We start from the raw sequence: 20,466 nt of genomic DNA on the forward strand, positions 1-20,466 counted from the left end.
GAAAGGACGTAGGCTTTGTGTTTATAACTAGGGAGGAGAAATGGGGACTTGAAATAAGACCTTCTGAGTCCACCTTAATGTTTGTATATTTCTTTGTCTTTTAAAATAAGGGCACACAGCAATATCAGTGTACATTAGCAGACCCAGAATGCTCCTGTGCTTGAACAGTTGTAGAGCAAACTTGGCATTGCTAATATTTGCTTTCATTAATTGCTCATCCTTAGAAAATAGTGGCATAGCTTCTAATATGTTAGGGTGTCAGTGACTCCTGTGGAGTAAGTGTATTTGCTGTGTAATCACTCTTATTAACTGAGGCATTGTGTCTCTGCTCTCTCTAGAAACTGACTTACACAAAGGAAGCTGAGAGCAGGTATGTCTTTCCTTCAAATTCAATTTAGTAGCATAGACGTGCTGTGCAGACTTCCAGCACTTATCCTGGTGTCCCTTTTCTATTTCCTTTCAGCTCCTGCAAGGATCAGGCCTGTGGGTAAGTCCAAAAGGCTGGTCTCCTTGAGGCCATCTCTGTCTACTGTGCTTATTCACTGTCTGACCTTACCAGAAGGCTGACTCATTCCTCTCCTGAATAATTCAATGGATGCCTGCCTTATTGAGAATGAGCTACTGTTATTGAGGTCAAAGGCTAGCGATATGCTGAGAAGATTTATCTTAGAGGGGGTCAGTTTGTTAAAACATGGGTGACTGTTTGGATTGCTTTTTTAACTTTATGATTATGCTCCAGACACAAGAGTAGTACAGGCTTGATTAAACTGTCAGTAAGCATCTTAGCCACCTATTAGGCACAGGGCTAAGATGATTTCTGGCTTCTAATCAGTAGAACCATAAAGCAGATTACAAAACATGGGGAATACTGGCTAAAGTTTGAATTTTACCCATCCTCAGAATATCAGTAGTATACATAAGATGTAGGAGACTGCATAAGACATCACCAGTAGATTCAAAAACTAACTAAACAAGCCAGTATCCAGACATCCAACTTCCATGACCAAGTGAAGACATAGTTGGAAGACACAGGAGCTTTTGAATAGAGCACGAGGCTCTGATAGAGGCTAGGAAGACAGTAGAACTGTATGGGCTGGGTCATTCATATATCTCACGATGCCACAGACACAGATTTGAGTAGCTGGCTGTTTGGATTACTTTCTTGACTTTATGATTATGATCTTGAAACAAGAATAGTACACTCTTGATCTCTTCCTATTCACTATAGCACATTCTTCTGATAACACACTGTATTACAATATGTTTCTACTTTGTGTGTGTGTGTGTGTGTGTGTGAGTAACTCCTTAGCAATGTTCTCTATTTGTGAAACTTTGGTCCTAATGAGAGAGCTGGAGAAACTATCTCCTTCACACCCACAATGTACTGGACTCAGAGTGCCTTACTCAATCTCTCTCTCTCTCTCTCTCTCTCTCTCTCTCTCTCTTTCTCTCTCTTCCTCCCTCCCTCTCCCATTTAAAAATTTTAAAAAGGTTTATCTATGTATATGGGTAAAGGTCTGTATGTATATCTGCACATCAGAAGAAGATATCAGGTCTCATCGACATCAGTTATAGACAGTTATGAGCTGTTACGTGGGTGCTGGGAATTGAACTCAGGACCCTGGAAGAGCAGTCAGTGCTTAACCACTGAGCCATCTCTCCAGCCTCTTTATATTTAATTTTAAAGTAGTACTTTATTTATTTATTTATTTAATTTATTTATTTAATTTTTTTTTGAGACAGGGTTTCTCTGTGTAGCCTTGGCTGTTCTGGAACTCACTCTGTAGACCAGGCTGGCCTCGAACTCACAGATAATCTACCTGGCAGACCCTGGAGGTGTAGAGTACATGCTTCTGCTTCCCCTTCTAGTCTAGCTTCAATCACAGAATCTTACATTGAGTGCTGCGGTTGCAGACAGGAACCACGATGCCTAGCTAATGTCATGCTGGAGAGTGAGCCCAGGGCTCCATACACACTAGGCAATCACTCTGCCAATTGAATTATTGGATTGTTCAATGCTTCTGTACTGACAATACATTCTAGACAATTAAGGGGGTGACAGAGGTAAAGTAGACAGATAAAGTAGTTTCCCATAATGATTTGAACCAAAGAGGAAGAAAGTGTGCGATGAGCCATAAATAGGAAAGTTCTTCATATAGGGTGGATATGTCAATGAGCCATCAATAAATACAAATAAGTAAATTATGAAGTTGTGAGTTTTTTTGACTTTACAACTTGGCATGTTGGTCCAGAAACCTTTACTTGGTGGTCTAAGGAGTCCCTTTGGGAACTTTTGGCTCCAAAGTTTATAATATTTATTTGCCCAGGTTTCTGGATATTTTAATAGCTGCATTTTTTCCCTCTAGACCTGAGTTGTCATCTCCAGTTGCTATTGGTGAGACCTCAACATTATTAGCAGGTAAGCTTTTTTTCTTTATTCATTTTTATTTCTTAGTCATTGAAGTTTCTCAAGCAAGTATAAATTTTCAGCTCATAATTTTCAAATATAATTTTTTTATATCTACATGTTATTTAAGAAACAACAATTATTTTTCACTTGGTTTATGCTATTATGCTGTGAGCACTTTAAAATTCAGAATATAGCTTAAAACATGAGTGTGACAAAATGAATTATTTTAAGACAGATGCTCCAACTGAGGTAGAACCTTTGGTTTATCTTTTTATGTTACTGGTAACCTGGACTTTCCCAGGATAAAGATTTTCTGATACGTACCGGAGTGGAGAATGTGGAACATTGAGCTCCATATTGATTTTTAAGTTTTAAAAGATTTTAATTTTAAAAATTTAATATCCACCCAGTGTGTGTGTGTGTGTGTGTGTGTGTGTGTGTGTGTGTATGTTTAGATGCCATGTGTGTGTGTGTGTTCCTTGGGAGGCCAGAAGAGGGCATCACACCAAAGACAGTGTCAGATCCCCTGGAGTGGGAGTTACAGGCTGTCTAACATGGGTGCCAGGAACCTAACTGTGCTTTTCTGGAAGAGCAGAAAGTATTCTTAACTATTGATCCATTTTTTCAGCCCCAAGTTCTGTATTTCATGTAAATTAGTCACTCATTCTCTTCCTGTCTCCTTTCACCCTTTTCTTTTTTCCATTCCTCTCTTCTTTCCTTTTGCTAAAGATTGAACCCAAAGGCATCTTTCATGCTAGGGATGTTCTCTACCAGGGCTTATATCCAAGCCCCTAATATACTTAATAAAAAGTACAAACTTCTTTATGTTAGAAAATTTGAGCATATACAAAATAGAATAACATGAAGTGGGTTCATTTCAATGGTTGTTAAACAATGGTCAAGCTACTTTTGCACAGACCTAGTATAGTTATGCACTTCAGTGTCTGTTCACTTTATTTAATATCTCCCTAGAATAGAAACTTCCTTTTTGTATCCTAGTATTTATAGTAGAGCCTCACACTCAAAAAAAAAAAAAGCAGCTTGTTCAGTCAGGCATAGTTATTGAGACTCTAGGAAGCCTCTACAAATGTATCTTGAGTTTATAACTGAAAAGCCTTCAGAATAAAAAAACAAAAGACTTGTTTTTAAGGTTTTTTTTAAATTGGATATTTTATTTACTTACAATATAGATGTCATCTTTTTCCCCATTTCCCCTCCCTAGAACCCCCTACCCTATACCCTCTCTTCCTTTATGCTTTTATACCATTTTGATTATATGCATGTAATAAGGTCAGTTCTAGGTTGAGGGTCTAGCAATACAATAGATGCAAATAGTCGAGGAACAAGCAATACAATAAACACAAATAGTCAAAGAGAAAGCAAGGCATTAAATCCAGTTACTTGAACACTTCCGTGGTCACTGTTTCTAAAGGCTTATCAGGATGAACAAATTACCTGAGCCTACTTCCCTGTCCTAGCCCAAGGTCATTTTCATGTCTGAAGCCTACTTCCTTGTTCTAGCCTAAAATTTAGAATCCTGTCTGAAATTACTTCTTTGTTCTGGCCTAATATTTAGATTCCTGCCTGAGATTACTTCTTTGTTGTAGCCTATGATTTAGACTCCTACCTGAAATTACTTCTTTGTTCTAGTCTAATGTCAGATTCCTGCTTGAAGCCTTGTCCTTAGCCAATGTCATATTCCTGTCAAGCAGCCCCTTTCCTTGTTCTTGGCCCACGTCAGCTTCTTGCCAAGCAGCCCCAAAGGCTCTCCACCTCTCCCCGTTTTTATTTCATTAACAAGACTGAGCCTGTTTTAGGTCGTTCTGACAAGAATGCCTTTCTTACATATCATGGAATATGCATTTTCAAAGGCAATGCACTTCTGTCTTAGGTTGGTAAGGCTCTGTGCAGAATCTTACCCGAGCAAAGGACTTGTAAGGGTGGCTTTTCAAGTAAGTCTTTAGGTCCTGACATGAGTTCTGGCTTACTTAAGGACTAATGCCACATGTGTTTTTACTCTGCTTAGGTGCTGTCTCCAATGCTTCCTATCCAGGGGTGGCCTCAGAGAGCAGTGTGGTGTCACCTCAGGAGAGTGTAAGTCCAGTTTTGTTCTCTTGCTTTCTAACACAGAGCATGGGAGTTAACAGAATTCCATTCCATTTCTAGACTACACAGGACTTGGTACACTGCTCTGAAAATATTACGAATTCTAAATCCAGTACATTCAGAAATCTGATATCCTCTGGAAGAGCTGGATAGGTCTGTCATATTGGTGAATTTTTTGATAGAGGATTTCTAGAAACTTCTTATGCTGATAAACCCATGACCTTCTAACTCAGTAGACTAGGCATCAACTTCTTTTCAGAGGAAGAAAATGGATTCCATGAAGTTTAAAATTAAAAAAGTGATCCCACATTTTAAGCACACAATTATTAACAGGAACTTGTCTACTAAATGGCAGTAGATTCTACAGATGAGGGCCCACTACAAAACATTACAAGGGAAATACAGAATTATATTCTGTCCAGGCAGGTGGAAGTATTGTATGAAAAGTTATGTTAAATTATGGGCTGGGAGATGGCACAGTAGAGGGAACACTAGAGGGGCAGAGGCAAGAAATGGGACTCAAATCATAGCACCCACATAGAAAGCCAGGCAAGCATGGCAGCCCACCTGTATCAGTCTCATCTATAGCCAGGCAGGCATGGCAGTCATGGCCACCCACCTGTATCACTCACTGTAATCTTTGCAAGCCTGTCTCTATTGGTGTGTTTGTCTTGAGAACTCCCAAAGACCACCAAGAAACCGATTCCCGTGCAATCACACTAGGGTCTTTACTCAGGCTGGTGCCTGGCCCACACTACTGTCACTGATGCAGCAGGATGAGAGGGTGAAACCCGTAGCCCAGTTTCAAGCAAGCATTTATAGAGGCAAACAAATAAGCAAGGGGGTGGGGTCCAGCTTGGCACACATACAAATGGGGGAGGGGGGGAATTATTATGGAATTTGCTGTCCTTTAAAATGATTGGCTGGTGCTGGGAGCCAAACTATAAACTTTCATAAGTAAATATCTTTAGGTACAACTGTAACTTCTGCTTTCCTCCTGATTCGTGGTTGTTAGGGAGTGACCTGGATACTAGTGCCAGGTGCAGGCTTGGTGGTTAACTCGAGTTCAATCTTAGGTCAGGATCTCTAAGATGGAGCCTAAACCCTAGATGGAGTTGGTCTAGTCTCTCACTATGACTCACAAAGAAGGCCAGGCAAGCATTGCAGCCTGCATTTATTACCCCCATAGAAAGCCAGGTAGGCACAGTAACCTCCATGTATCACCGCCATAGAAAACCAGGCAGCTGGGCATCCTATCTGAATTTTAGAGCTGGCTCCTATGCACAAGGTGATGAGCTAGAGTAGCTGCATCCATGAATTCTGGCTTTAGTCAAAAAACCTGCTTCAGTAAGAAAAGTGGAAAGCAGCTGAGGAAGACACTTGTTCTCAAGGTCTCGTCTCCCTACACATGTACATAGACACCTTTATACACACACAAATGAACCCCACACATGCAAGTGCACGCGCGCGCGCACACACACACACACACACACACACACACAAGCACACTGCACACACATATGCACCCAACTTTTTTTTCTAAATTCTAAACTTAAAAAAAAAAATAAGGATGCACTGTATCATGACATATTTATTAAGAAGTAACTATGAAGACATTCTTCAAAAAGGTGAGGTTTGGTCACTTTGCGTTCTCATTTCTTCATGTGGACGTTATAACTTGCTGAATCCTGCTTGGCCATGGCAGGGATGGAGTGACATGGTTCACGCTCTTGGAACAGAGCCAGCAGGGTGTAGGTCTCCAGGAGTATCAATGGTTTTCTATGAGTGGACTTAGAAATGGCTGTGAGCTGCTCGCCATGGGTGCTGGGAACCAGCCTCACTCTCTGCAAGAACAGCAAGTGCTCTTCACTGCTGACCCATCTCTTGAGCCCTATGATGAAATGTAATGAACAAAAGGGCAGCCTTGTATAAAATCCCATATAAGTCACAGTTTTTGTTGGTAGAAGTATTATTATTACTGAGCAGCATAATGCTCTTACTGGAAAAAAATAGCCAATTTAAAAAAATGGTAATTTATTATTAGATTGCATTAATAAAAAAAAAGAACCTACTGTAAGTAGGCAATAGTCCTATCATATCTTAACCAGAACTCATATATGGGAACCACGCTCTAAGGTAAACATTGGAAGTGCCATTGGAAGTGTCAGGAGGAGAGGCACCAGCAGAAAGTTAGGGAACTTGGTAGCTTCCTGGAATCTGTGAAAAGTCCCTGTGGCCGTGGTTCACTTGTGATCCAGACCACGTGGCTTTTTTTTTTTTTTTTTTTTTTTAAATAAAAAATAGAACAGGAGAACAGTTTGGGTTTTATGATAAGATTTCCCAACTATGATGGCTTTTTGGAAGCATAGGGGCCTGCTCTGAAGAGCATGTCTGTTTCTTATGACGGCTCTTTCAGCTGAGGTGGGCAGCCCTTTGTCAGGGATATCAGAGAGACAATTCCAGCACCAGAAAGAACAGGGAAGGGGTAGTCTTCAGGCTTACTTCCTATTCTGAAACTTCATAGGTTTCTGTTATATGAGCCATAAGATGTGATGAAAAGGAAAGGCACTGATGTTCTATTCTCTATTCTGCTGTTGGCCCTCTCAGCATCTTCAGGCTGCTCCTGCATCCTTCCCATGTTTCTGTACGTACAATGGAAGTGCTTGGCTTAGTGTGTTCATCTACATGTGATGCACACAGCAATCATTAGTGTAGTGTTCTAGCGGAAATGGAAGAATACCCTCATTCCTTCTAGATTTATTAGGTAAACTGAAACTATTATTACAGTCTCATTTATTCAGTCTTTTATTCATATGAGTGGATTTATGGATGTTTTGTTATTTGGATTATAACCTAATATTAATTTTGTTGTCTAAGTTATGTCAGATTTGGCTGCTGGAAGACCTGGAATATTTTTTTTTTTAATTTTTAAACAACATCTTGGGCTTTCACACTGTAGATCATACGGGCTTGGAACTCTTAGTCATCCTCCAATGGCTCCAACTGTGTGTGTGTGAGTGTGCATGTTTTTGTGTGTGTGAATGTGTGTGCATTTGTGTGTGTGGTGTATATGTAGTGTGTTGTGTGGTATGTGTATGTCAGTGTAAGTGTGTATATCAGGCTGATCTTGAACTCTTAGTCATCCTCCAATGGCTCCAACTGTGTGTGTGTGTGAGTGTGTGTGTATTTGTGTGTGTGAGTGCATGTTTATTTGTGTGTGTGGTGCATATGTAGTGTGTGTGTATTTGTGTGTGTGAGTGCATGTTTATTTGTGTGTGTGGTGCATATGTAGTGTGTATGTGTGGTGTGTGTCAGTGTGAGTGTGTGTATGTGTGTTTGAGTATGTGTATTTGTATGTGAGTGTGTATGTGTGTAGTGTGTATATATGTGTGTGAGTGTTTGTGGTGTGTATATGTAGTGTGTGTGTATGGTATGTGGTATGTGTGTATGTGTGAGTGTGTGTATATGTGTGTGGTGTGTATATGTGTGTGTGGTGTCTGGTGTGTGTGAATGTGTGTGTGTGAGTGTGTGTGTGTATGTTTAGCTTCTGGGACTGAATGGAAGGCCTTGAACATACTAGTCAAGGGCTCCCCAGCCTAGACTTAGGTTTTATAGAGTACAACAAAAAATTCATCATGGTTTTGACCAATGGCAACTACTGTTTAAGAAATGACCCCTTTAAAGCTGGTGTAGCTGGTTATTACAGAATAGTCCAAGTTATCTGAAAAGATTCTTACTTTATTCCTTCTTCCTGAGTTCATATTTGTTTGGGCAGATATTTTTTTCATGTTGTGTCTATTAAAATAGCATATTGTGACAAACTGAATACAGAAATAAACATGAGAATTCAGCCATCTTGTATTAAGCCAGACAGTCTGTTCAAGAGTTTGTAAAAATAGAAACAATGTCACTCTTCCCACTACTGCAGCTTCACAGCATCTGTTGTTGACTTTTGTATGAAATTACCTTATTCTGTTATACTTTCTTCTTATTTTTGGGACAGCATGTCAGTATGCAGCTTTGGCTGGCCCGGAGTTCACTATACACGGCAGGCTGGCTTAGTTAGGCGTTCGTTTGCTGTGAAGAGACATTATGACCATGACAACTTTTATAAAAGAAACAATTTAACGGGGCTGTCTCGAAAGTTCAGAGGTTAATCCATTGTCATCATGGAGGGAATCATGATGGCTTGCAGGCAGACACGGTGCTGGAAAGATAGCTAAGGTTTCTGTATGTGCATCAACAGGAAGCAGAAAGAGAGGTATAGGGCCTGGCTTGGGCTTCTGGAATCTCAGAGTCTACCCACAGTGACACCCTTACCCCATCAAGGTTCTATCTCCCCCAACAAGGCCATACCTCCTAATAGTGCCACTCCTTATGAGTCTGTGAGGGTGCATATTCATTTAAACTATCACACAGGCTGCCTCGAACTCACAGAGATCTGCCTGCCTCTGCCTTTTAGTGCTGGAACTAAAGGCATACAGCACCACACCAAACTACTCTTGTTATTGTTAAATGGATTAGTATATGTTTTTCCAAATTAATCTTTTGAAATTTTTGTTGGTAAATGTTTGTAGTTGTAATATACTTCAAAAACTCTTTTTTTTTTTTTTTTTTTTTTTTGTTGTTGTTGTTGTTGCTGAATTATTTTCAAGAGTCTAAAGGGATTCTTGGACCAAAATGTTAGAGGACCATCTCTCTAACCCATGTTTTGATTACAGAATTTTCAACTATTTTTTTTTTTTACTTGCCTTGATAATTTTCTATGGGAAGGCTTTTGCTCTTCCTTGCCAATGTGTACTGAAAGATTATGTGCAGGTCTACAGTGATTATTACATTCATGTGTAGCCTGAAGGTGATTCAGTTTATTGTATAATTGAATACTACATAAAAAGTCATCCTTAGATGTGAAACTTTGAGGGGAGTCAGTAAATATTTATTGACTGAATGAATAAATACTGGTATTTATTTTTCTTTTTAAATTCAGATCAGCAATGAAATTGAGAATGTGACAGAGGAGCCCACACAACCAGCTGCTGAACAGATAGCAGAATTCAGCATCCAACTTCTGGGAAAGCAATACAGTGAAGAACTGCAGGATCCCTCCCACGCCCTCTACAGGCTTCTTGTGGAAGAGTTTATTTCAAAGGTGCATGATTTTTTCTTTCTTAAAAAGTCTTTTGGAAGAAGCTTTTATTTCTTTCTAACATGTGCATGATAGGACACAAAAATCACTCATGTGGATGGTTCATTTGATTGGATAACATGTTTGTTTTGGGGGATTAAGTCTCTCACGACTGCGGTGCTTATGGGTAAGTTAAGGTTTCAAGCTGGCCATCTGCTAGCTTCGTATGGTCAAAGCTTAGCCACGTCTTTAGAAAATTTTGTGAAAAGTTTCTGAACTTTGTTACTCACTGCAGCCAAAGAAAAGTGAATTCTGTGCTTTTATTTCAGCTTGTCGATGTGTGGAGAAATGAATGTTTCTGAACAGCTATGGACTGCTTATCTTTGTGTGTGTGTGTGGTTTGTTTTTCGAGACAGTTTCTCTGTGTAGCGCTGGCTATCCTGGAACTCACTCTGGAGACCAGGCTGGCTTCAGACTCAGAGATCTGCCTGACTCTGTCTCCTGAGTGTTGAGATTAGAGGCATGCACCACCGCCATCCGGCACAGCTCTATTTTCTTAGTTCAGACACTTTAAAGTAGGTCACTCACAGGTAATATGTGTGCAAAGTTAAGAAACACTAGAGGAACGTGGAAATAAATCCCCCTTGTCTCTGTCCTCTGGCAAGAGGTTTTTAAAAAGAGTTTTTTCTAGGGGCTGGAGAGATGGCTCAGTGGTTAAGAGCCCTGACTGCTTTTCCAGAGTCCTGAGTTCAATTTCCAGCAACCACATGGTGGCTTACACCCATTTGTAATAGGATTTGATACCTTCTTCTGGTGTGTCTGAAGACAGCTACGGAGTACTCATATACATAAAATAAATAAATAAATTTTTTTAAAAAAGAGGTTTTTCTGAATAGCCACGTGTTAAAGCATGTCATTACTTACCTTCTGGAAGGATTCTGGATTGAGTTTGACTGCACAATTCTTCTGTTAAACATCACCCCATACCTGGGAGCTTTCTTGTTAGCCTTTGTTCTTCCATAGTATGATGCTGAATACCATCTACTCTTGTATGTGATAACTGGGCACACCGCTTCTTCCTGTTTATGTCTTTTCAACTCCTGCTTGATTGACTTCTCCTTGACCAAGTTTGTTAATTCCATTACCTTGGTTTAATTTCCTTCCCTGTCATTGTGTCCAGATGGGAAACAAAAATATGCGTCTGTCAGCCAAGCAGCATCACCACAGCCATCAGACATGGGGGCAGTGCAGGCCAGACAATTCATTTTCCTAACTACGAGGCCAAGTTGCAAGGCTGTATGGTATGTGGGAGAAATGTCAGCCAGGCCAGTGGCCACCTGGCACCAGATACTGTCTTGAATTGGCCGTCTGGCTTTCCTGCCTGGATTAAGGAACCTTTAATAAGCTCCAGCATTTCAGTAAACAACTGCAGGAACGACTGCAGATTTAGAGAAAGTTTGATAAATACTCTGAAAGGTGTCTCCTCAGTAATGACTTTGTGAGATCCATGGTTACTAAGAGGTGATCGGAGGGTGAGGACTGGTCTGGGCTAACCATGAGCCATTCCTTCCCTTTTCCTGGCTACTGCCTGTACCATCATCACCTTCTGACCCCAAATGACATGTGACCTTATAACTATTTCCTTGTGTGGAAGGCTCTCCCTCTCGACCTCTCTCTCTCTCCCCCTTCTCCTCTCCCTCCTCCTGCTGTGTGTGTGTGTGTGTGTGTGTGTGTGTGTGTAGGAGCATGTGTTTGTGTGTGTGCTTGTGTGTATGTTTTTGGGGGTGTCCTGAAGGAAATTGCCATTCTACCTTCAACAGATGACATGAGCTCCTTCAGTGCTCTCCCTTCGTGGTACAGGCACACAGGTTGTTCCCTTGTGTTACCTCCTAAATTATACTAGGAGACAGAGAAGTGAAAACCTGCTTATAAGGGAGGAGGTTCAGACGCCATAACTTTTATTATTATTTATTATTAATTTAGTTATTCATTTTACATCCTAATATCAGCTCCCCTCTGGTCCCAGTTTCTCCCTCTTGCAGCTCTTCCCCCACTTCCTCCTCCCCTTCTTCTCTGAGAAAGGGGAGCCCATCAGTCACTACAGGATTAGGCTCCTCTTCTCTCACTGAGGCCAGACAAGGTGGCCCAGTTAGGGGAACAAAATCCACAGGCAAACATCAGTTCAGGGACAGTACTCCCCTCTGCTCCAGTTGTTGGGGGAATCTCCATGAAGACCAAGTTGCACATCTATATATGTGCAGGGGGCCTAGGTCTAGTTTGTATTCACTCTTTTGTTAGTGGTTCAGTCTCTGAGAACCCCCAAAGGCCAGGTTAGTTGACTCTGTTGGTCTCCCTGTGGAGTCCCTGTTCTCTTTGGGTCACTCAATCCTTCCCTCAACTCTTCCACAAGATTCCCTGAGCTTGATCTTATGTTTGGTTCTGGGTCTCACATCTGTTTACACTGGCTACTAGGTGGAGCCTCTCAGAGGACAATTATGCTAGGCTCCTTTCTGTAAGCATGACAGAGTATCATTAATAGCATCAGAGTATCATTAATAGCCCATGGGCTGGGTGTCAATTTGGGGCAGTCATTAGTTGGCTGTTTCCTTCGTCTCTGCTCTATTTTTGTCCCTGCACATCTTGTAGGAAGGACACATTTTAGGTCAAGGGTTTTGTGGGTGGGTTGCTGTCCTTATCCCTCCACTGGGAGTCCTAGCTGGCTATAGGCAGTGGCCACTTAAGGATCCATATACCCCACTGGATACCCTGTCCCCTCCCCATCTTAGGTCTCTGGCACATCCTAGAGATGCCCCCTCCCACTGATTTCTGTTTACCCCCTTACCCCTGATCCCCTCTTCCCATTTCTTCTACCACCCAGTTGCCTCCCTCCATCCACTTCTGAAGTCTATTTTGTTTCCCATTCTGAGAAAGATTCAAGCAGCTTCCCTTGGAGCTTCTTTGTTATTTGGCTTCTTTGGGTCTGTGGATTGTAGCATGGTTATCCTGTACTTTATTGTGGCTAATATCCACTTATCAGTGCATGCATGTCCTTCTGGGTTACCCCACTCAGGATGATATTTTCTACCATAAATCTTTTTTATGAGGGTAGAAGAGACAGCATGGTAAACCTGAGGCCATACCAAGTATGACAGAAAGGGCTCAATATAGTATAAATGTGGGAGGATCTAATGAAGGCAGGCACGATATGGGAAAGGCAGCTTCTCTACTGTGCTTTTATAGGCTGCTGCCAACTCTGCTTGTAGGGATGTAGACAAGTATCTTTATCTTTTAAGTGAGGCTCAGGAGGCAGGAACTTATTCATGGTTATTTCAGCCTCAAAATGAGCAGACTGTAAAGTCAGGTCTCCTTCTGACTCTCTCTCTCTCTCTCTCTCTCTCTCTCTCTCTCTCTCTCTCTCTGTATGTGTGCGAGTGTGTATGTATGTTATATGTGTGTGATTCAACCTGCATGTGGAGATCAGAGGGCAAGTTCCATTCTGGGTCTTGGTTTATACTTTGGTTGAGACAGTCTCTGTTGTTCGCTGATGTCTGTCTCAGGCTGTCTGGCCTGCTAGCTCCTGGGTATTCTACTGTCTCTGTCTCCTACCTGGACCCCTGGGATTACAGATGATCTTTAGAGCGTCAGGCTTTATGTCAGTTTCTGGGGATCTGAATCCAGATCCTCACACTTGCATGGCAAGCATTTTAGCTGTTGAGCCACTTAACTGTCCATTTGCCTTTCAAAGTGGTCCTTCCTTTGTCCTGTACAGAGACTCCTTCAGAAACTCTAATGAGTGTCTCCGTTTCAAATGTATGGATTATGAAGCAGGGGGATTAGAAGGACATGTAGTTCAATGGGCAGAGTATGGATGACAGTGTTAGATAATTGACTTGCAAGTAACTTGAGAGCCAGCCATCCTTGACTTCTTTATTCTGAAGTTAGAAAGATCTTCAGTGAGCTAAGATTTTTTAAAAATTCTACTCTCTGATATTATGAGGAATTGGTTAGAAGCATCTTAAATTTTGAGACGGAATGTGATTTTGAACCAGTAGCTCACCAATTTAGGATGGCCAGCAAGCCTCAGAGATCCTCCTGTCTCCCTTCCTGGCCCTGGAATTCTGGGCTTTTCCATGTGGGGGTTGGGACTCAAACTCAGGTACTCATGCTTGCATGGTAGGGACATTATTCACTGAGCCATTTTAACAGCTCCTTGAATTCTTTATTTTTGAACGAAGAAGATCTATATTGAACCAAGATTTTAAAAAGTTCTACTCCCCTGGTTTTGTGAGGATGCAGTTAAAGGAATCTTCCCAGAGAAGTTTCTATGGTCCCCTAATATTTCCATTTTCTTGTGTCAGCCCCAAAGTCATCCGTCTGGTGAGCCACCCTTGGGATTATTGTGGATTAAATATTAGCTTTTGTTTAAATACATATTTTTATATAATTAGATTATTTTTAGATTCCCCAGTCTGGCATTTTTTCTCTCTCTCTAGTTATTGAGCTCTGATGGAATGATGTGGTGGCATTTTAAAGGCTTGGTATTAAAACCAGCTCTCATGGATGTGACGCTTATAAATTGATATTTCAACCAGTGGAGTTATCTGGCTACTGCTTCTTAACTTTGGGCCTTGTAGACTTTTATTTTTCGAATGCTGAATTTATTCCTAGTTCTCTTGTGATGTGGAGACAGGAAGCAGACACTCTCAGACATGTTCCCACTTACAGAAAACAGACACTCAACTCTGCCAGGGTGCTAGCTGAGCCCAACTTCCCAACTGGGACAGGGGCATTTAAAAATACTGTTATATGAATTATTGTAGTGTCTTTTGAAATGAACTTAATACTTCACACAAAAGGAGGAAAATGTTTTAACTAATAAGAAGTATGCTTTTCATAAATTAAAAATAAAATTAAAGCTCATTAAAATCATAAAAGACAAAATGACAAAGTAATTATGACAGTCTTGTGGCAAACACTATTTTCTATCATGATTGTAACCATAGTCACTTTTTATCTATGTGTACAAGCTCTGATCATTGTAAGAGATCTATAGCTCTGATAAGTGTAAGGTAAGTGTCTATTTTGTATTCTGCTCTTTAAAGCATTTGAAATATACCTTTGCACATTCTACATAGTCACCATCTTTATTTTATTTTATTTTATTTTTTTTAACAGGTTGAAAAAGCATTCACAGGGTTACCCGGCTACAAGGGCATCCGTGTTCTGGAATTCAGGTAGAGATATGCTCTAAAAATGCATGTGTGCAGTGCTACTCTTTGAATGGAAAAAGCCTGGTATCCATCACATGTATTCTAGCAGCATGTGATTGCAGTGCTATAATAGTGTTACTTGTGGTAAATTAGTATTCCAACACTAGTTTGATGCAGATGAAACTGAGCTAATGAGAGGCAAAGCAATGTATCATGGAGATGTCGATCGGTCTGTAGGTAGATCACAGTAAGAATTTAGGCTTTGTGTTACAAATTACACAGCTTTCCTTTGGCATGGGACCCTGAATGGAGTCAGACTAAAAATGACTTCAGGCCTTTTCTGAAGCTTCTCAGGTTGTGAGGTGACTGTCAATCTTCAGGGCAGACACTTCCAACCCTCCCTTTCCAGAGGAAGAAACAGGTTTAAAGGATTGAACTTGCCTACTGTGGACAAGCAGTTCTCACTTGAGGGTGGAGGAGAGATTTTGAAATGAAATAGCTTGTATTTTAGTGATTGTTCTTAACCTCCATGCACGAATCTTCCATTAAGGGAACTAGCCACAGCTGTTGCCCAGTTACTGGATACAAGGAGGTTGAGGCTGTGCTGAATGTTCTCAGCAGGACATGTGGTGGCAGCAATAACAGCAAGTGTCTATGTAGCACTTGTAGCATGCCTGTGTGTATGTGTACACTGTGTATATGTGTGCACATGCATGTGTGTATGTGTGTGGTGCATGTGTGTGAATGTTTGTGTGTGAGCATGTTTGTGTGTGTATTTGAGTGTTTGTGAGTGTGTGACTGTATATACGTATGTGTATGCATGTGTGTGTTTGTATATGAGTGTGTATATATGTATGTATGTACATGTGTTTGACTGTGTGTATGTGTGTGTTCATGTGACAGAGAAAATAGAAGTCATTGATCCAAGGGCACACACTTTTTAGTGCAGAGAGGCTTTGCCCGTTGAACTATCTACCTTACCTCACACCACAACAGCCCTTCCAATCGACCCCCTACCATTTTCACATATGCTTTTCCATGGCTACGAGAGGGAGGACCTTTGAAGGTCTCACTCATTTGGAGCCATCTTGTCTAATACTGCCTATGCGCCTTGGACTGTATGGTTTTTAATGGATTACTCAATCTCGGCTTTTGCTCTGTATAAAATAATTTTGTCTGTGAGTCCTGCTTTATTAGAAGTGCTTTCGCGATCCTTTGGGTCAATCAATAGTGTCTTTCTTCCTTAGTCTCTTTACGTACAGTGTGGATATTGGCAGTCCTTAATGAATCTTAGTGAGGAGTAAGCGGAATTTATTTCATGAAATACTTAGCACAGTTTCAGGAATAAATAGGAGAACTTCTATTTTTAGACTTTTTAAAAATTATTTTGTGTATATGAATGTTTTACCTATGTGTCTGTGGGTGCAATCCCCTCACACACTAGAAGTGGGTGTCAGATCTCTGGGGACTAGAGTTACAGACAGTTGTAAGCCAAGATGTGGGTGCTGGGGTTCCAACGAAGGTCCTCTGGAAAAGCAGCTAGTGCTGTTAACTGCTGAGCACCGCTCTAAGAAGCTCTGTTCCATTCCTGTGATGTAAAATAAGCAAACATCAAAAGCTGTGCCATGGACTGTAGGCTGGCTGGTCTGACCCTTACTGACCGTCTAATACTTGTAATTGTAAGTCATTACAATTACATAATTGTACATTACGTAATTGTAGGTCATCTTTTTTTGGCTTTCTTTTTAACATTTACTTTTTTATTACATGCACATTGGTGTTTTGCCTGCCTGCATGCCTAAGTGGGGGTGTGGGATCCCCTGGGCCTGGAGTTAAAGACAGTTGTGAGCTGCCATGTGGGTGCTATGAATTCAACCTGGGTGTCCTGGAAGAGCATCCAGTGCTCTTAACCTCTGAGCCACTTCTCCAGACCCTCTTTTTTTCTTTCTTTCTTTTCTTTTTCACATTCATGCCATTTCATTTTAATGTCATGCTATTTGAATTTACTTTTCTCTTCCTCCAAAAAATATTTTAATTTTCTTTTGAAACAGAGCTGTGAGACTAAGAGCCAAAGATTGCAGTTAATTGCTTAAACATATTGCTAATCAGAATTTTTGGTTTTAGTCCACTTCTATACGTACATTATGGTTTTTATTCTTTGAGGATTTCAGGCGTTTTGGGCATATTTACCCTCCAACTCCTCCCCCATTCCCCCCTTCCCTCCCACCTCACTTGGTTTCCTTTGTGTATTGTTCTTTGAGGATGTATATGTTCATGATCAATCTCACCATTCTCTTACAATTGGATATTTGGGTTGTTTTTTTTTTTTTAACTACAAAGTATTATTGTGGTAAATCTCTACGATACATTGCTAGAATCAAAGTCGCTGGTAGGATTTGTATGCACTTCGTTTTCTAAAACTAGGAATGTATTTTCTTATTTCACGAATGGAATTTAAATACATAGCACAGACAAATCAAAAGGAAAACAGAGTGGTGGATCACAAAACTGTAACCAGTTCTCCTTTTGATAAGCGACCTGTTAGCAGTCTCCTATATCTTTACTAAGAGAGTCTATGAAAACATGAACATTTTTCTTATATAGTAACAATTCTCTTGTTTAGGAATATACACATAGTTTTTTTTGAATTGAGCTTGTGAAAGTCATGGCTCCTGCCAGGATGTTGCTTTGGGGGGAGATCTACTCAGGCTGTCCTACCACTATTTATGTAAGAAACGTGTTTTATATTGTTTCATTTACTATTATGTACAGTCATAGTGGATGCTACTAAAAATGTATTTCTATTGCTATCCACTATGCCTGTGAATCCTTCTGAAGGAAGAATGCTCTTGGATGTAGGAACTGATATGTTCCTTATTCACAAGTTTTCAAAACAGGGTGCAATCTAAACCGACTGCTGTCTACACAGAAATAGCATCACAGGGCCCATCTTTGTGGACCCTTCTTTGAGTTGCTTTACTTGGGAGACCAGTTTGTTAGACAATCAACTTGCCCTTATTCCTGGGTCTCATGAGACAATCTGAGACACTGTTGTTCTTTCACATGGCTGATGTGAGCTCTTTTTATCCTTTACTTTTTATTAATTATTTTATTTATTTACATTCCAAAGTAGATGATTCCTGTTAGTTCCACGAATGTGTAGCTGGAGACTGCTTCACCACCTCTTTTCTTGGTGGCTTGACCATTGATAGTAAGAGAGTAGAAGCAGTACTCTCTTGTTTTCTCTGAATTTCTGCTGACCATTTTTCCACAAGCCGGACCACAGGTTTGTCCTTGGTCTTAGAACATGCGGAGAAATACAACAATCTGGATGAGTGACCAAGACAAAAGAAACTCCAGACCTTGAATGGTTTTCTGAACATGGGACTTTGATGACAGCCAGTTAGGGTTCTGTCTTCTTTGAGTTGCTTTACTTGGGAGACCAGTTTGTTAAACAATCAACTTGTCCTTACTCCTGGGTCTCATGAGACAATCTGAGACACTGTTGCTCTCTCACGTGGCTGATGTGAGCTCTTTTTATTCTTTTTTTATTAATTATTTTATTTATTTATATTCCAAATGTTGCCCTCCCTCCTGTCTTCCCTCAGAGTTCTCCCCCTCATCTCCCCTCTTCTTCACCTCTGAGAGGATGCCCCCAGGGCATTCCCCCTTCCTGGGGTATCAAGTCACTATAGGATTAGGTGCATCCTCTCCCACTGAAGCCAGACAAGGCAGTCCTCTGCTACATATGTGGGTGGGGTGTGGGGAGGGAAGAGGGTGGTGCTCTGACCAGCCCATGTATGTGAGCTCTTTTCTTGGTTGTCATCTTCAGTTTTGTGGAGCACAGCACAATGTAAGAGAGAATTCCTTGACATCTGTGTGTGTGTGTGCTTGAAAACAGCCTCCTTAGGTCACTCTCAGGTCAATAATAGTTTGTTTAGGAGTAGGATTCTGCTTGGGAAATAATTTCTTTTAATGTTTCAAGATTGTCGTTCTATTTTGTTTGTTATTCTAGAAAAAAAGTTCATTTTCATTTATCTTTCCCCCTTAAGGAGCTATTGGATTAATCTTTCCTTTTTAAAAATTCAATTCTGGGACAGATCTATACATCTGTTTTTCTTTGGTTCTACATTGCATTGCCCAAAGGACATTCCTTTTTTTTTTTTTTTTTTTAATATTGATGTTGTGTTCTTTTTTCAAAGATTTATTTTTGTTGATGTCTACATGTCTATCTGTACTTGGCTATGCACACATGAGTTAAAATACCTGTAGAAGACAGAGACACTGGGTCCCTAGGAGCTAGGTTAGGAGCTGCCTGATATGGGTGCTAAGACCTGAATTCAGGTCCTCTGGCTCTTAACCCCCGAGCCAGATCTCCAGCCTGATGTTTCTAATTTTAATGCCAACAACCCAAGTTTTCTAATGGTCTACCAAAGAGTTTGTTTAACAAAGAGAAAAATTACATATTTGTGAAGTATTTTTAGGGTAAATAAAAAAACTGTAAAAAACATTGGCTTTAAATGGCTTCTTTCTCTCTCTCTGTTTTTCTTTCTTTCTTTTGTTCTTTCTTTCTTTCTTTTTTTCTTTCTTTCTTTCTTTCTTTCTTTCTTTTGTTCTTTCTTTTTTTCTTTCTTCCATTATTTTTTTAACCTTCATTACTTTTTCCCCCACCCCCTTTATTACTTTTTAAACTTTTTTTATTTTTTTAGACAGGGTCTTTCTATGTAGGTCTGGCTGTCCTAGAACTACAGCCTAGCCTCAAACTCACTTTCTTTTTTCTCTTTCTTTCCCTTACTCTCTTCCTTTTTTTCTTCCTTCATTTCTTTTTCTTTTGTTTCTTTTATTTATTTCTTCCTCCCTCCCCTCCCCTTCCTTCCTTCCTTCCTTCCTTCCTTCCTTCCTTCCTTCCTTCCTTCCTCCCTCCCTCCCTCCCTCCCTCCCTTCCTTTCTTCCTTCCTTTCTTTCATCTATCTTTTGACTTCTAGCACATAGTAGACCTGATTTGGTGTTTTCCACTTGAGAAGGCATTTTGAACAATGTGATGTGAACACATGGAACGTGCACAGTGATGAATTATGTGACAATTATAAAGGCAATTGAGCTCTAATCGATACTTTTGTTATTTTTTTTTCAGGTCTCCGGAGGAAAATGTCAGGTAAAGTCCCTTGTGCTACTTTCTGTGTTGTTCATTGCCAGCATCTGGTGTTAGAGTACAGAAGCGCACAGCTCAGTCCTCCAGTCTCTCCCAGTCTCATTGTGAGCCTCCTTATACAAAATGCCATGACAAATACTGTAGCCCTCGAAGGCCATAGCCTCTCTATTGTAACTTCTCAGTGCTTCTGGGTGAGGGTTGACACAGGTGATGCATTGCACACTAGAGAACACAGCTGTTCTCCAGTCAGGTTTTATTTATTCACTAGGGATGGTGGTAGAAACCTATAGCCTGAGTCCTTTTGAGTCCAAGGTGGCAGGATGATTTCAAGTTCAAAGCCAGCCTAGGTAACATAGTGAAGTTCTCTGTTCAAACAAATAAAATACACAAACTTTCTAAGACAAAAACTATTTTGTGAACACTGAAATAGGAATTCCATAGCCATTAGGCTGAAGTTCTATCC

The 20,466-nt window shown here is 40.5% G+C and overlaps 1 protein-coding gene across 1 annotated transcript in view; it reads left to right on the forward strand.

Moving 5' to 3' along the window:
* Impg2 (interphotoreceptor matrix proteoglycan 2) overlaps positions 1-20,466 on the forward strand; it is a 73,323-nt gene that overhangs the window by 12,824 nt on the left and 40,033 nt on the right. The window contains exons 4-10 of the mRNA XM_034514969.2: positions 339-370; positions 464-487; positions 2,367-2,419; positions 4,437-4,504; positions 9,504-9,665; positions 14,817-14,875; positions 19,986-20,006. Of these exons, the coding sequence (XP_034370860.1) occupies positions 339-370; positions 464-487; positions 2,367-2,419; positions 4,437-4,504; positions 9,504-9,665; positions 14,817-14,875; positions 19,986-20,006 (419 nt within the window). The remainder of the gene's footprint in view (positions 1-338; positions 371-463; positions 488-2,366; positions 2,420-4,436; positions 4,505-9,503; positions 9,666-14,816; positions 14,876-19,985; positions 20,007-20,466) is intronic.

Source organism: Arvicanthis niloticus, chromosome 12, assembly GCF_011762505.2.
Source record: "Arvicanthis niloticus isolate mArvNil1 chromosome 12, mArvNil1.pat.X, whole genome shotgun sequence".
NCBI classification, from domain to species: Eukaryota; Metazoa; Chordata; class Mammalia; order Rodentia; family Muridae; genus Arvicanthis; species Arvicanthis niloticus.